Genomic DNA, 12,525 nt, shown 5'->3' with positions numbered 1-12,525 from the left:
GATTTAGTCCTCGAGATGTCTCCTTCTCGTCATTAAAGGAGAACAACGTGTCGCGCGCGCGCGCGCGCGTTCTAGTGAATCGCCAACGTTAATTTCTCCGATTATCGTCCGCGAGAGAGCGATTAACAATTTCCTAAACTTTCTGGAGGGGAAAATCGGATGAAATGAAATAAAATCAGAACGAGAAAAAAGAGGGATAGTTTACAGAACGATCATTCGGCGAGGTGAGGAGAGTAAAGAACGTATTTTCAGCTTGAACGAGACGGTCTGCGGATCGATATTAAATGTAAATAGAAAACGTTGCTGCGAGCTTCCGTTATACTAGGTTGTTTTTTTTTACAGCCGCTTTACGTTATCCCGCCTGTATTTAGAATAAAACAGGTGCATAATTGGACGTTGAAGAAAAAAGGAGATAAAAGGGAAAAACGCAGCCGCGAGGAACGAACCTATTCTCGCGTGAATCTCGCCGCTTGTATTTCTCGACAACTCGATAAAATTTGTGCGTGATCTGCCACGAATAAAATAACGCTCCTAAAAAACCTAAATCTTTCACAAGAAGATCCGAAACGAGACGAGGTGCCTGAAATTCGTCTCGGCGACGAAAATCCGACAGGAAAATACGACGGTCAGCCATCTTATAAAAGCTGATACGTGACGTTAGATCGCACAGATGTATAGAAAAATATGAGGAAACAGAGCGCGGCGATCGCGCGAGCGGTAAACGAGAGTATATTCGGTGTAAACTGCAACCGATGGGCATTCATTCTCAGGGCGAACGTCCGATCTTTCCTCTTCTCTTCGGGCCGACCTGAAAGCTCATTTTTTTTCCACCTGACCGCGATAGGTTTATAGTTTCCCTCGCTCGTGCGTTCTCAACGACAACAACGGACATCCCGGGATCGATTCTCTCTCGATTCTCTCTCTCGTATTCCACCTTTTTTTTTCTTTTTTTAGAATGGCGGAGCAAGGGGACGGAGACGCGAAACAAACAAAAAGAGCCTGCGTTCTCGGCGACGTTCATCAGACTGTCAACGGTGCGTCAACTTAACAGCGTTGCCCGAGCGGAGACACGATGGGTCTCGGACGCGCGTGTCGCGGTTTTTCGAACGGCGAGACGCGATTCCTCGGTCCTCTCGCGCGCGAGAGCCCCCGCGGGGGACGGGACGTCGATCGCGCGCTACGCAGGTATGTCAGATATGTACGTGTCGTTCGCGGGGAGAGGGGAGAACCCGGGTGGGGGGGGGGGAAAGGTCGGCGACGTCCGCGACTCCGGCAACAACAGCGACCGTCAACGATGCGTCAAACGGAGTATCGCTCGACTTTTTCGACGTGGTAATGCGCCTCGGAAACCTACAATAATCGAAAGATAGAGAGAGATGGATTCAAGGCGAACGTCAGTTCCTCCTTCTCTTCCTCCTCCTCCTCCACCTCGTCGTCGTCGTCGTCGTCGTCGGTTCTCCCGGCGAGGTTAATCACCAATGGTGCGAGACAGACACGCGCGTGACACCGGACCAGGCGGTGTCCGGAAAGCGGCCGTCGCGGTCGCGGCGACGGCGACGGCGACGAAAAGGAGGCGAAGGAGGAAAGGAAGGCGAGAGGGAGAATAAATCTCGCACGTCTACACGTACCTTCAGAGCGTTCAGGTCAATGTCGTCGAGCGAGCAGTTGACGCTCGGTGCCAAATTATGCGCCATCTTGATACGCCACTCGCGCTCCCCCCGCTGTATCTTTCTCTCTTTCTCTCTGCCTCACACTCCTCTTCGCTCGCTCGTCGGAGCTCACCGATTACACCGAGAACACCGTTCCGAACGATTCCGCCGTCCAGCAGAACGTCGTCGCTCTTGCTCTCTTCCCTCGCTGCTATCCTTTCTCCTTCTTTATCTTCCTCTCTTTCTCTCTCCCGCCCTTCTTCCCTCGCGCTATCTCTTCCGCGGCTCGCCGCTCGCGAGCCGGACGAAAATACAAGGGCGGAGAAAGGAAAGAAGCCGAAAGACGGCGTTCTTCTCGCGGCTTCGCTGCCTTCACACGATCGCACCAGCACTGCAAAGACACGCGGGGAGCATCGCCCGACCTCCAGGGGAGCGGACGGTTGTCCTGGCCGAGCCCGAAGCGAACGGCGACGGCGGCGGTTACGCGAACGGCTTATCGAACCGCGGCGGCGGCGGCGGCGGCGGCGACGACGGCGGTACGCGCGACGACGATCTGCAGGGCGGAGACGCACGCGGAGCGGCGACGACGGTGCGGCACATGGCGCGCGCGGAACACACTGAGAAGCGGACTGCGCCGACCGCGGACGGACAGCTCCGGAGGACCGGAGGAGCCTGTCGGAGCCGAGGAGAGCGGAGGATACGCCGGAGCGGGAGGAGGCCGTCTAGCGGTCAAACCGGACAGCGTCGCGCCTCCATCGCTCGTTTCGTTCCCTCTCTCTTTCTTCTCTCTCTCCTTCCCGCTCTCCCGCCCTTCCTCCCTCTCTCGCGGCTTTTTTTCTCGCACGCGACGCGCGAAGGGTGCGCCGAGTCGGGCCGAGTTCGATATATATCGCGCGTTCTCTCTTTCTCGTAACTTCGTAAGACGACGGAGACGCGAGACCCCGCGAGACGTCGCTGGTTTATACCGATATCGTCATAGCGCCTAGCGGATGCGGGAGAATTCGGGGCCGAGACGAGCCGAGGCGAACCCACACATTTACCGCGTCTACGTCTCTCTCGTCCGTCTCGACGGTCGACGACGACGACGACTGCCAGCGACTGCACCGTTTTGCACCGCCGTGCACCGCGCCGGGCTCTCGCTCTTTTCTCTCTTTCTGTCTTTCGAAGCGCTCGTCGTTCGTCGTTCGCGCGATTGCACACCGCTAAACGCGCCCGCTGACGTCAACCGCTGGGTTAAGCCATCATGGCGATGGAGCACAGCACACCTCGATCCACGATATATATTTGAGATGTATATACGCGTTGACTGACCACATACTACATGTTGCACACGTATATGCTACGCCGCCGCCCTTATTACGAGTGCACATACGCACGCGGCACGCGTATGTATGTACGCGCGCGCGGCGCGTGCGCAAGATGGTCGGTAAGCTCGGCAAATAATGCGTATTACCGCGACATCTATCGGTGTAGGAAAAGAAACCGAGATTCAATTGTTATAATTATCGATAAGCTTTATATTGCTTGTCTAACTTTTAAATTAATAAAAACGAAACTTATACTTTCCAAGTTTAATCAGAGATCACCGTTCGAGTAAATATAAAGATTAGATATCTTGATAGTTTAGTTCCCTTTTTATTCCAATTGGTCGAATTCCACAGTCTCCCATTCGCGATTCTCAATCTTTGGGGCTCGATCCTCGAGTTCATTCGCGAGAGACGTATGCAAATTCTGCTCTTATAATAGAAAAGTCACAAAAGCTATAAGTTATTTTGATGATTGGAATTTACACATTATTATTTATCTTGCGAGTAAATTACCGGCCGTAGGAAGCGCCGCGCGGGGAGACGCGATCGGTAAAGTCGACATCGTCGCCTCATGGTCTCTCTCTCTCTCTCTCTCTCTCTCTCTCTCTCTCTCTCTCTCATCCATGTCTCATTCACACGCACACCGGCACAACGCACGTCGCACAATTGTCTACTTATCTACCTACGCGCTGACGCGCTCTCCTCCGCGCGAGGCGTACTTAGCGCGTAGCGGCTGTGTGCGCGTGCGCGCACGCGAGTTCCGTGTAATCCGTGTATGTACACAACGGCGAAGCGAGCCGTGCGGATGCGTCCGTGATAAGTACCTCGAGATGTCAGATTCGGCGAAAATTCACGGTAAGTGTTCGGTGACGCGAGGGGACACGCCTCACGACTCGCGCGTCCGCAATTTTCGCAGCTGAACGCTGCTCGTCGCCGAACGAGTGTCGCGCCTACGTATTTTTTTTTCTTCTTTCGTCAATCCGAAAATCGGGGAAGAGAAAAATCCGGTTTCTCTCTTTTTTTCCCCCTCCACCGCTTTCCCGATAACGCGAGGGTGTGATTGCTGCGGCGGGCCGTGGAACCGTGCGTGTACCGTCGTCCTACCGTCGCCGCGCGCTTCCTGCGCATGTTTATGAGACGTACGGGAAATAGGGCTAGGAGCCTCTCCGCGTGGATTCTCGATCTCGATCACCGTGATCTCTGTCAATTGGTACGAAGTAGGCGTTTACGATACGTCAGATACGTGCGACGTGCGATACGGTGCTACGGCGCGCGGCTTATACTCGCGCGATGAAGCAACGCGAGATACGTTCTCCTCGGCGGATGTTTATTTTGCGTGCGCGGAGCTCGATGGATGGCAAATGGTGAGATAATCGGATAACGGAACCGTCCCGACGTGTTACTTGCGCTGTCTGTCGGAACGTCGTAACGTTCCGTGCGCGAGCCGTACGTGCTATATTTGGATTGTACACGTGAAGTCTCACGTTTCGAAACGTCACGTCACATATGCGAGTTCTATTTTATTCGGGCTTGACGCTTTAATGCCACCCTCTATGCTTCCGCGTTAAAAATTAACGCTTGACGACAATGTAATTTGTATATTCAAGAAGGTGCAATTTTTTGTATATTATTTTTTAACGTTATTTTTTATGCACTTGATTCAGGATAAACTTCTGGTTTTTTATATCTTAAAAATTTATCAATATAATGGCGTTTGTATTTATTTTATACAGATACGTATTGTTTAAATTATACTAGTCTTGTACATCTTTTAAAATTTATCGACATACTGGCGTTTGTGTATTTGTCTTATGTATTTTTATATATGTATTGTTTGTATTGTATCGCGAGCAATATTTTACAGAGGAGTAGAAAGATGCTATGGCTGCCTCGGTTGTATCGCGCAACGACGAGGAGGAGTTGAATGGGGAAACAGAGTCGGAGGCCAGTAGTATATGCCAAGGCTCGGTGATCTCCACCGTACCTGATCGCCATGGATTCCTGGGCGGTTCGCAATACAGTCCGGAGAGGTAATTCAGCCCTCTTTAACGCGATAACGTTTCAATAGAATAGCTATTTCAAATGAAATTAAATTTTATTTGAATGCGATAACTTTGTGGGATAGGAAGCAGGCCATATCGTCCGATGTAATCCTGCGAAGGGAGAGAAAATGGATACGGATGCTGAACAACTGGAGCCTCTTTATGACCGCGAACTACCGCAAGGTCCGCGAAAGGTGCCGCAAGGGTGTACCACCTTCCGTGAGACTGCGTGCCTGGCTGAACTTGTGCGGCGGTCAACTTCTGATGAATGAAAATCCAAATTTGTATGAGGAGTTGATCGAGCGGCCTGGCGATCCCAAGTATATAGAGGACATCAAGAAGGATCTCCATCGTCAGTTTCCGCACCACGAGATGTTTGTCGAGAACGCGCCTGGACAGCAGGAACTGTTCCAAGTTCTCAAGGCGTACTCCATTCTGAATAGCAAAGTAGGCTACTGCCAGGCTCAAGCGCCCATCGCCGCGTTTTTGCTGATGCACATGCCGGCGGTTCAGGCATTCTGGTGCCTCGTGGCGATATGCGACAAGTATCTCGTTGGCTACTACAGTCAGGGGATGGAAACGTTGCTGCGCGATGGTGACATCCTGTTCGCTCTTCTGAAGAGAGTCTCTCCCGTTGCGTACAAACATCTAGTTAGTATACGAGTCCTCGTGATGTAGTTATATCGCACATTTTAGAAAAGCTTTATTCTAGAAATATAAATGAATTTTGATCATACGTTGAATTTCTGAAGACAAAATCAATTGATATAATTTTTGTTTCTTGAAAAATGTAGACGATATGAATTTTGGTGCGACGTTCTTTATAGACCGATCATAAATTAGATAGGGATTTAATTGATCGGATATTTATTATTTTAGAAAAAACAAAAAATGGAACCGATCTTATATATGACGGAATGGTTCCTGTGCGTTTACACGCGAACATTGCCGTGGGAGAGTATCTTGCGCATATGGGATATGTTCCTTTGCGAGGGCGTGAAAGTGATCTTCAAAGTAGGCCTGGTACTATTGAAAGGTAGTCTAGGTCGCTCTTCCCTTACCAAACGTTGTCCAACGACATACGAAACCCTCCAAGTTCTAAGAAACCCACCTCAACATATTATGGAGGAGGAGGCCTTGGTTTATCAGGTAAACATTTTTTTATGTAAATATTATTGCTACAAAATAAATTAATCAAGTAGCATTGTATAATAAAACTAAACTATGATCTAGTTAAGTTAAATTAAAAAATTATATAAAATGAGTAAATTTATTTAAATTTATAAATATAGTTTCTTCATATTTTTCAACAATTTTTATTTAAAAAAAATTTTTTAAATTAAAATTTCAAGTTATGTTTTTGTATTTTATGAATAAGATCACAAAAATATCATTATATATTTATAACTTAATATTACAGATTCAGAGGTTAAATTTGAGCGAAGAGGATTTCGAATACGAGCATCAGAGACAAATGTTGAAACGAAAGGCGGCGGCGGAGAAGGAAACTGCCGATCGAACTGACTGATGATTAAGTAGACGAAGATATGGGGCGAAATTTATACATTTTAACATGTATAGCGTCCCAACGTGTGCCTTCCTTTCCGTTCTTCTGATACTGTACAGATTCCGCGGTTTGTATGCTTAGAAGTCTTTCATATTACGAAGTTGAGGGATTTGACGAAAAGCGGATAGATACGTACACTCAAAATAGAAAGTGGTTTTCCATATACTTCGTGCACACATACATAGTACACATGTCCACATTCCCCGAGCAGCCGGAGTGCATTATTTATCTCTACTTTCTTCATTATTAGCCTTCATTATTAGTACGTGTATTATAAAAAAGGTGCACAACACACACACTACACACACACACATTTGTAGATTCACATAGTACTATTTAATGGTATTTTCTCATATATTTCTAGTTGATCATTATTCATGGTTAATACTATCGATATTTATGTACAAAATTTATCGCATTTTTAAAATAAAAGTATATAGTATATGATAATGTTATACTAAATAAATATTATTTTTCGTTACTGCCGATCTTATATTAATCCTTACTGATCGAATGAATCTAACTTTAGATTAAGCAGCTTGTACTTGTAATATTTATAATAGCATAAAAGAGAAAGAATTCCTACAATGATATTTATAATACACTTATTTCATATGTATATATATATATATGTATGTATATAATAAGTGTATTATAAATATTACAAGTACATATTTAGTATATATATATATATATATATATATATATATATATATATCCCTTTTTTGCAATTAAAATAGCGTAGGTACGTCTTTCCCTCTATCGATTGCAGTCCAAATATTTTACGTACATTGCGGTATATACATTCACAGGTATTTTCAATCTTTAATGAAAGAATTGGGTACTTTTACATTACGTTCTCTCAGCTGGCAGTGCTAAAGTTCTGCCAGCGATTGCGCCCGTCTATGGCATTCATCACAAAAGTCGTTAGAAAGTCATCGTTGTCAGCTACTCGCGCGTTGAAAAGTTCAAAGTGAGGCAGTTTCGGTAAAAACAACACGCCCATCATGAACAGAAGCGCCATGCTAATGAATGAGCCGATCGCCATGAAGAGCGGATTCATAATCTGCTTCTGAGTGCTCTCTGTGTTTGCCGTAGCCGCATACACTGGAACAATCTGTAAAATAATGCGAATCACATACGTTTATTGGCTATCTATTTTATATTCGATATGACAATGGAATCAAAATTATATTAGAATATAGGATGAATCCTACAAAATTATCCTATAAGAGATCCTATAGGATAATGTTAATTGAAGTTTTTCTTCAATCGATATCAGAGATTTATATACAATTGACACATTGAATGCCGGACCTAATTCGCTTATCCTTCCAGCAACGCTGGAATCAAATTTTTACTGTTCTTACATCCACATCTCAATAAACTATGTAATATAATTGAATTATGCAAAATTATCATACTTAGTATATTTATCACTTTAGACTATTATTTCAATATTAATTATATTTACAGAATTATATAAATGTTATTTCTTACGAGTTTGATGCATCTTTTAAGTTTGGTAGGCCGATGACTGGCACGGCATTCGTTATTTGTTAATAAAACCGAAATATAATTTATGTAATGCAAGAGGATACGTCAAAATTTGTATCTATGCTGCAGTACAGACTTGTTAAATTTATCCACATAATTTTTCGTGCGTATATTCCATGTATCTATTATACACATGTAATATAAGGAATGTCTCGGTGTTACACAAGCTTGCGCAAGTTCTTGCGCGTCGGCGTTTCGGCATAAAATTAGTTGGCGAATATCCAGCGATATCCTTGCGCGAAATGTGGTTACACCGGATCTCCGGAGAAAAATCGGCGGCTCGGCGCCTAACGGACGGTGCAACGGATATCTCGTGACTTTCGCTTACCGCCGCGGCCTGGTGATCCCTCTGCAGCTCGGACGCGAAACTCTTCAACGGGAAGAAGTAATAGTTGTACATTGGTTTAACCGGTAGCTGCGGATGACTCGCCTGGGGCGGCGTGTTACCATTGCCGTTCACGGCATTGAGAGCCTGCGTCAACGACGCCACGCTGATCGCTGACCCTTTTTCCAAGGCCTTTTTGTATAACGCGGCCAGCTCCGCTCGCGTGAACGCCAGCGGCTCCGGCTGCTTCATCTTCGGGTAACTGGCGGCGGGGACGGGGTCGACGGGGTCGCGTACCTGGAAAATTCACGAGTATCATTCGCCCGCCTTGGCAATTAAAGAAATTGGGAATTAGACAAAGTGATATCTTGAATTTAAATGGATGGGGGAAGAGATAGAAAAGGCAATTATCGAGTTTCTAGATCAGTAGATCAACGATTAAGGTGAGAAAAAAAATGGAGATCGAAAGAATTGACTGTCGAAGAATTAAAAATAAGTAAGAAGGGATAGAAAGAATTATTAGCTTTCCAGCTTACCAAAGATTAATAATAAAACTGAGAAAGAGATTAAAATTGGAGGAATTGATATTTTGAAGAATTTAATAAAATGGAAAGGATAAAAAGAGCAACTATAAAGATATGTCAAATTTTCAGGGTACCAAAAATTAAAACAATTAAATGAAGAAAGAGATTGGAATTGGAGAAGTTAACAATTTAAAGAATTAAAACGAGTAAAAGGGGATGATAGAAAGAAACGAGATAGAATTATTACGTTTTCCAGTCTAAGATTAAAAGTGCATAATTTCGCAAGATTAAATTTCCACGAAAAAAGAAATCTCTTCCAATTTATTCTTTTTTCTTTTTCGTTAATTATATCTATTTAAATTGTAGGTACGTACCGCGTAGTATTCCGCTATATTGTTCGCGGCGGAGTGAGCCACGTGTTCGGCAGGCACACCCGCGATCGACGGCTTCTGCACATCCCGAGGGACGTTGTCGGTGCTGACCTTGCGATACCTGTTGACCTGGCCGAGATCGTGATAGCCCGCCTGCCGATAGCCCAGGTTCGTCGACGACAACCGGTCGTGCATCGTCAAGCCATTAGACGCCACGTTTAATTCCTGGAGCTCGATCATCACCTTCTGAAGATACTCGCCGCTCGACTCGGCGCCGCACGATCGTGCGTTGACAATGATCAACGATATTATCGCGGCGAGCCGCGACGGCTTTGATAAATTCATGCCGATTCGCTTATGCGGAGTCTTAGCGCCTATCGAAAGAAAGAATCGTCTGATTCAGAAGTCAATTAACACGGTTCCGTCTTTGTCGTTTATTTTACTTCATTCCACTTTACCGTACTTTTCTTACACACATGTACACTTACGTACCACGAAGCATTTAGGACGTGTAAATTTATATCATATATCTCTTCGCATGTAAATGTTTAAAAGTAATAAATTGTCTAGAATATTTTTATTGATAAAATTTTTATAAATTATACTTCTTATTTTCTTAATTCTTTCTAAATTTCAGCGAGAAACGCTACAGTACGCGTGCGTTCGCACATTGTATTCAAGTATTCTTCTCGAAACTTTATTGAAATAATTAGAAATTAATTGTTAATCGATTATTATAAATATTTATGCTTGTTCCATATCATTCCAAAATATTGGCGTATAGAAAGAAAGATTCTTACGTGTTTATTAGAATATCTTCTAATCTCCGCGTTATCGATAACGCAGCCGAAACACATTTTCACTTCCGGGCGTCGATAAATCGACCTTAGCGTATATTTCGCAAGATATAAAATGTCCTTCAATATCGCGTATCATCTCGTCGGCTTCCGAGCGATGACATGAGATCGAGAGAAAACCGGATACGATGCGGGAAATCCAAACGGTTGCACAAGTTACGACGTTACACGATTGAAAGTGTTACATCATTTTGAAATTAAATCGCTTTAATTAAGACGAGATAATATTCGAAGGCATGCACGCAGGAGGATCAGGTTTCTCTTGAGAAAGAAAGAAAGAATAAGCGGCGAGAATGTGTCGTCAACAACAAATCAATTTACAATTAATTTACACGAAAGGGAGACAATTATTCGACGACCAGCCGCCCCTCGCTCGCGGATGTGCTCACAACCGCCCGCGGTAATCAAAGGGTTAAATAAATCGACCCGTGTGCGCGGCTCGAAATCACGCGCACGCGGCGATGCCTCTCCTCTCGCGGATGCGGCGGACGCACGTCTTTACGCACGTCGGGAAACTCTCTCGCGTGTCCGATCGAGGTGGATCGTCGCGCTCGTTCACGAAGGTACTATCGCGAACGCACTGAATTAACTTCCTTCACCGGCACATATTCCCCCCCACGTGCGTGTTCGAATCCTCGCGGACGGACGATGGACACTCCATATTCCGGCTGCTAAACGCGCACAATTCGGCCGGAATAAACGAGCGTAGTCAATCAAGAAGAAAATAATCGGTTTATAGACAAATTTATGAAACAATGATTTTTTACTCGACCTAACTGGCCAGCTATATTTACTGGCGAAGCCAAGTTCCATTTAAAGCCAAGGCAGAAGCTCGTATTGGCCTTGAATCGAATCTTACATCTCTAACAATATTTGGTCTTGAAAATTCTGTTGTACATTTTCCATAGGTCAGTTGAAAGAAATCGATGATTCAAGTTTATCCCTCGGAATAATGAATTTTTCCAATCTTTAAATTCAAGAACTTATTGAAAGATTATTAATTATTTTTCGAGAAATTAACGTTATCTACTATATATTTGAATTATTCTCCGAGGAAAAATTGAATCTACAATTTTTGCATGTAATTGTATCTATAATTTAATTTTTTTATGACAAGAATTTAGGTATTTTAAAGTACTGTTTAATTCCACATCGAGCATTCAATTTTCTTTACTGTAAGAAAAGCATTTAGAAAAAGGAAAATTAATGTAATTATTATAATAGTATGTAAGAATAAAAAAGAACAGAAAAAGACATCTGTTCGATTAATTTCTTTTCAAGGACAAAAAAAATGTATAGATTAAATTCCTCTCAATTTCTTCGAATTCGTTCGTGTTACGCAGGAGATATCGCTTTATTTTATAGGACAAACTTTTAATCCTTTTATTTCAGTATTCGTTTGCCGGAATTGCGGCTCAGAGTTGCATGTGCGTGATTGAATCCCTTGACTCGAATCCTGTTCCTATTGAATCGAGTCCCTTCGATCACCTTCGATTAAAATGACCCACTTACGAATACTTGTAACTTATTGTATCTCGATGTAGCAAAACCAGTATCTTATTCGGCTTGGCGTGCGTATATATCCGGGCAATATAACGGATGTACCCAAAACCCTCGGGACCTGAATCGTATGATCCGTGACGGTTCGCATTCGATGGTCATCGTTTGACGCAGAGCGCATAATCGCCGGAATGTATTTTTGATAGGATCTATATTTGCGTACGTGAGATCCGAGACGGTGATGATCGTTTTAGCTCGAGACAATTATAGCCTTGACATGTGCCCCGTAATTCAGCGAGAGATGCTTCGTGCCGAATTACCGTCTCATAAAGTACCACTTTCTGACGTATCATCATCGCGAAAGAAGCTAAATTTTAAAAGGACGTTTAAAAGAGGTGATTTTGCCTACCGCGAGACGCTTATTTCAAGCTTCCTCTGTAAAGTAAGAAATTATGATCTTTACCTCGAAAGATGAAATCTTTCGACGAAGTATATGGCAACAAGATTTCCGCGATATAGATTGAGATGCAAAGGAAGAAAATAAACAGGAATACTCGATTATCTTGGGTATCAAAATTTTTTCAAGATCTTATCTGCTGGCGGACACTTCAAATTCGAAATTTAATTTGTCACCAAAATAAAAATTAACATTCGACATGAAATAAATAAGAATTTTGTAAATTTTTACTCGAGGAGTTGCTCCGAACTTCAACTCTATGAACAATTCGCACATTTTCAATTCGTTGCAATCACTTGCAGATGCGAGCGCGTCTTAGACGTAATGATTTATCTTTGTGCCGCTACAGCTTAATTAAGATCGAGGCGC

General features: G+C 43.9%; 3 protein-coding genes across 17 annotated transcripts in view; 1 reads left to right on the top strand and 2 right to left on the bottom strand.

The window, feature by feature from the left end:
• Msn (serine/threonine-protein kinase msn) overlaps positions 1-3,002 on the bottom strand; it is a 28,668-nt gene extending 25,666 nt beyond the window's left edge. For 8 of the 13 annotated variants that reach the window (XM_077418721.1, XM_077418726.1, XM_077418728.1 and 5 more), the window contains exon 1: positions 1,629-3,001. In XM_077418721.1, coding sequence (XP_077274847.1) covers positions 1,629-1,694 — 66 coding nt within the window. In that variant the 5' untranslated portion in view covers positions 1,695-3,001. Of the gene's footprint in view, positions 1-1,628 lie in introns of all 13 variants that reach the window. The other 5 variants (XM_077418729.1, XM_077418731.1, XM_077418733.1 and 2 more) reach the window with 3 other exon arrangements.
• Positions 3,003-3,650: 648 nt separating this feature from the next.
• Positions 3,651-7,046, top strand: Wkd (TBC1 domain family member whacked). 3 transcript variants are annotated; one of them, XM_077417858.1, is made up of 5 exons: positions 3,651-3,811; positions 4,821-4,986; positions 5,082-5,649; positions 5,878-6,147; positions 6,419-7,046. In XM_077417858.1, exons 2-5 carry the CDS (start codon positions 4,838-4,840, stop codon positions 6,524-6,526), a joined length of 1,095 nt encoding a protein of 364 aa, XP_077273984.1. In that variant the 5' UTR covers positions 3,651-3,811; positions 4,821-4,837; the 3' UTR covers positions 6,527-7,046. The 3 variants fall into 3 exon arrangements, with proteins under 3 accessions (XP_077273984.1, XP_077273986.1, XP_077273985.1); XM_077417860.1 differs by lacking the exon at positions 3,651-3,811 and adding an exon at positions 3,859-4,166; XM_077417859.1 differs by lacking the exon at positions 3,651-3,811 and adding an exon at positions 4,173-4,320.
• Positions 7,047-7,366: 320 nt separating this feature from the next.
• On the bottom strand, positions 7,367-11,035 carry LOC143903862 (uncharacterized). Its single transcript, XM_077417863.1, has 4 exons — positions 10,143-11,035; positions 9,346-9,716; positions 8,451-8,744; positions 7,367-7,682 (listed from the first exon to the last, which is right to left on the bottom strand). The coding sequence occupies exons 2-4, from the start codon at positions 9,685-9,687 to the stop codon at positions 7,428-7,430; spliced, it is 891 nt and encodes a 296-aa protein (XP_077273989.1). The 5' UTR covers positions 9,688-9,716; positions 10,143-11,035; the 3' UTR covers positions 7,367-7,427.
• Between the last annotated feature and the right edge of the window lie 1,490 nt (positions 11,036-12,525).

Source organism: Temnothorax americanus, unplaced genomic scaffold (assembly GCF_048541705.1).
Source record: "Temnothorax americanus isolate GAGA-0224 unplaced genomic scaffold, ASM4854170v1 Scaffold5, whole genome shotgun sequence".
NCBI classification, from domain to species: domain Eukaryota; kingdom Metazoa; phylum Arthropoda; class Insecta; order Hymenoptera; family Formicidae; genus Temnothorax; species Temnothorax americanus.
This window is presented reverse-complemented; position numbering and strand designations above follow the sequence as displayed.

Bases quoted from the DNA above. Each gene is read 5' to 3' on its own strand.
- Wkd (XM_077417858.1), top strand. From the start codon at position 4,838: ATGGCTGCCTCGGTTGTATCGCGCAACGACGAGGAGGAGTTGAATGGG. The intron at 4,987-5,081 runs GTAATTCAGCCC...TTTGTGGGATAG, and splicing joins TCGCAATACAGTCCGGAGAG to GAAGCAGGCCATATCGTCCG. The intron at 6,148-6,418 runs GTAAACATTTTT...TTAATATTACAG, and splicing joins AGGAGGCCTTGGTTTATCAG to ATTCAGAGGTTAAATTTGAG.
- LOC143903862 (XM_077417863.1), bottom strand. From the start codon at position 9,687: ATGAATTTATCAAAGCCGTCGCGGCTCGCCGCGATAATATCGTTGATC. The intron at 8,745-9,345 runs GTACGTACCTAC...TGAATTTTCCAG, and splicing joins ATATAGCGGAATACTACGCG to GTACGCGACCCCGTCGACCC. The intron at 7,683-8,450 runs GTAAGCGAAAGT...ATTATTTTACAG, and splicing joins GGGATCACCAGGCCGCGGCG to ATTGTTCCAGTGTATGCGGC.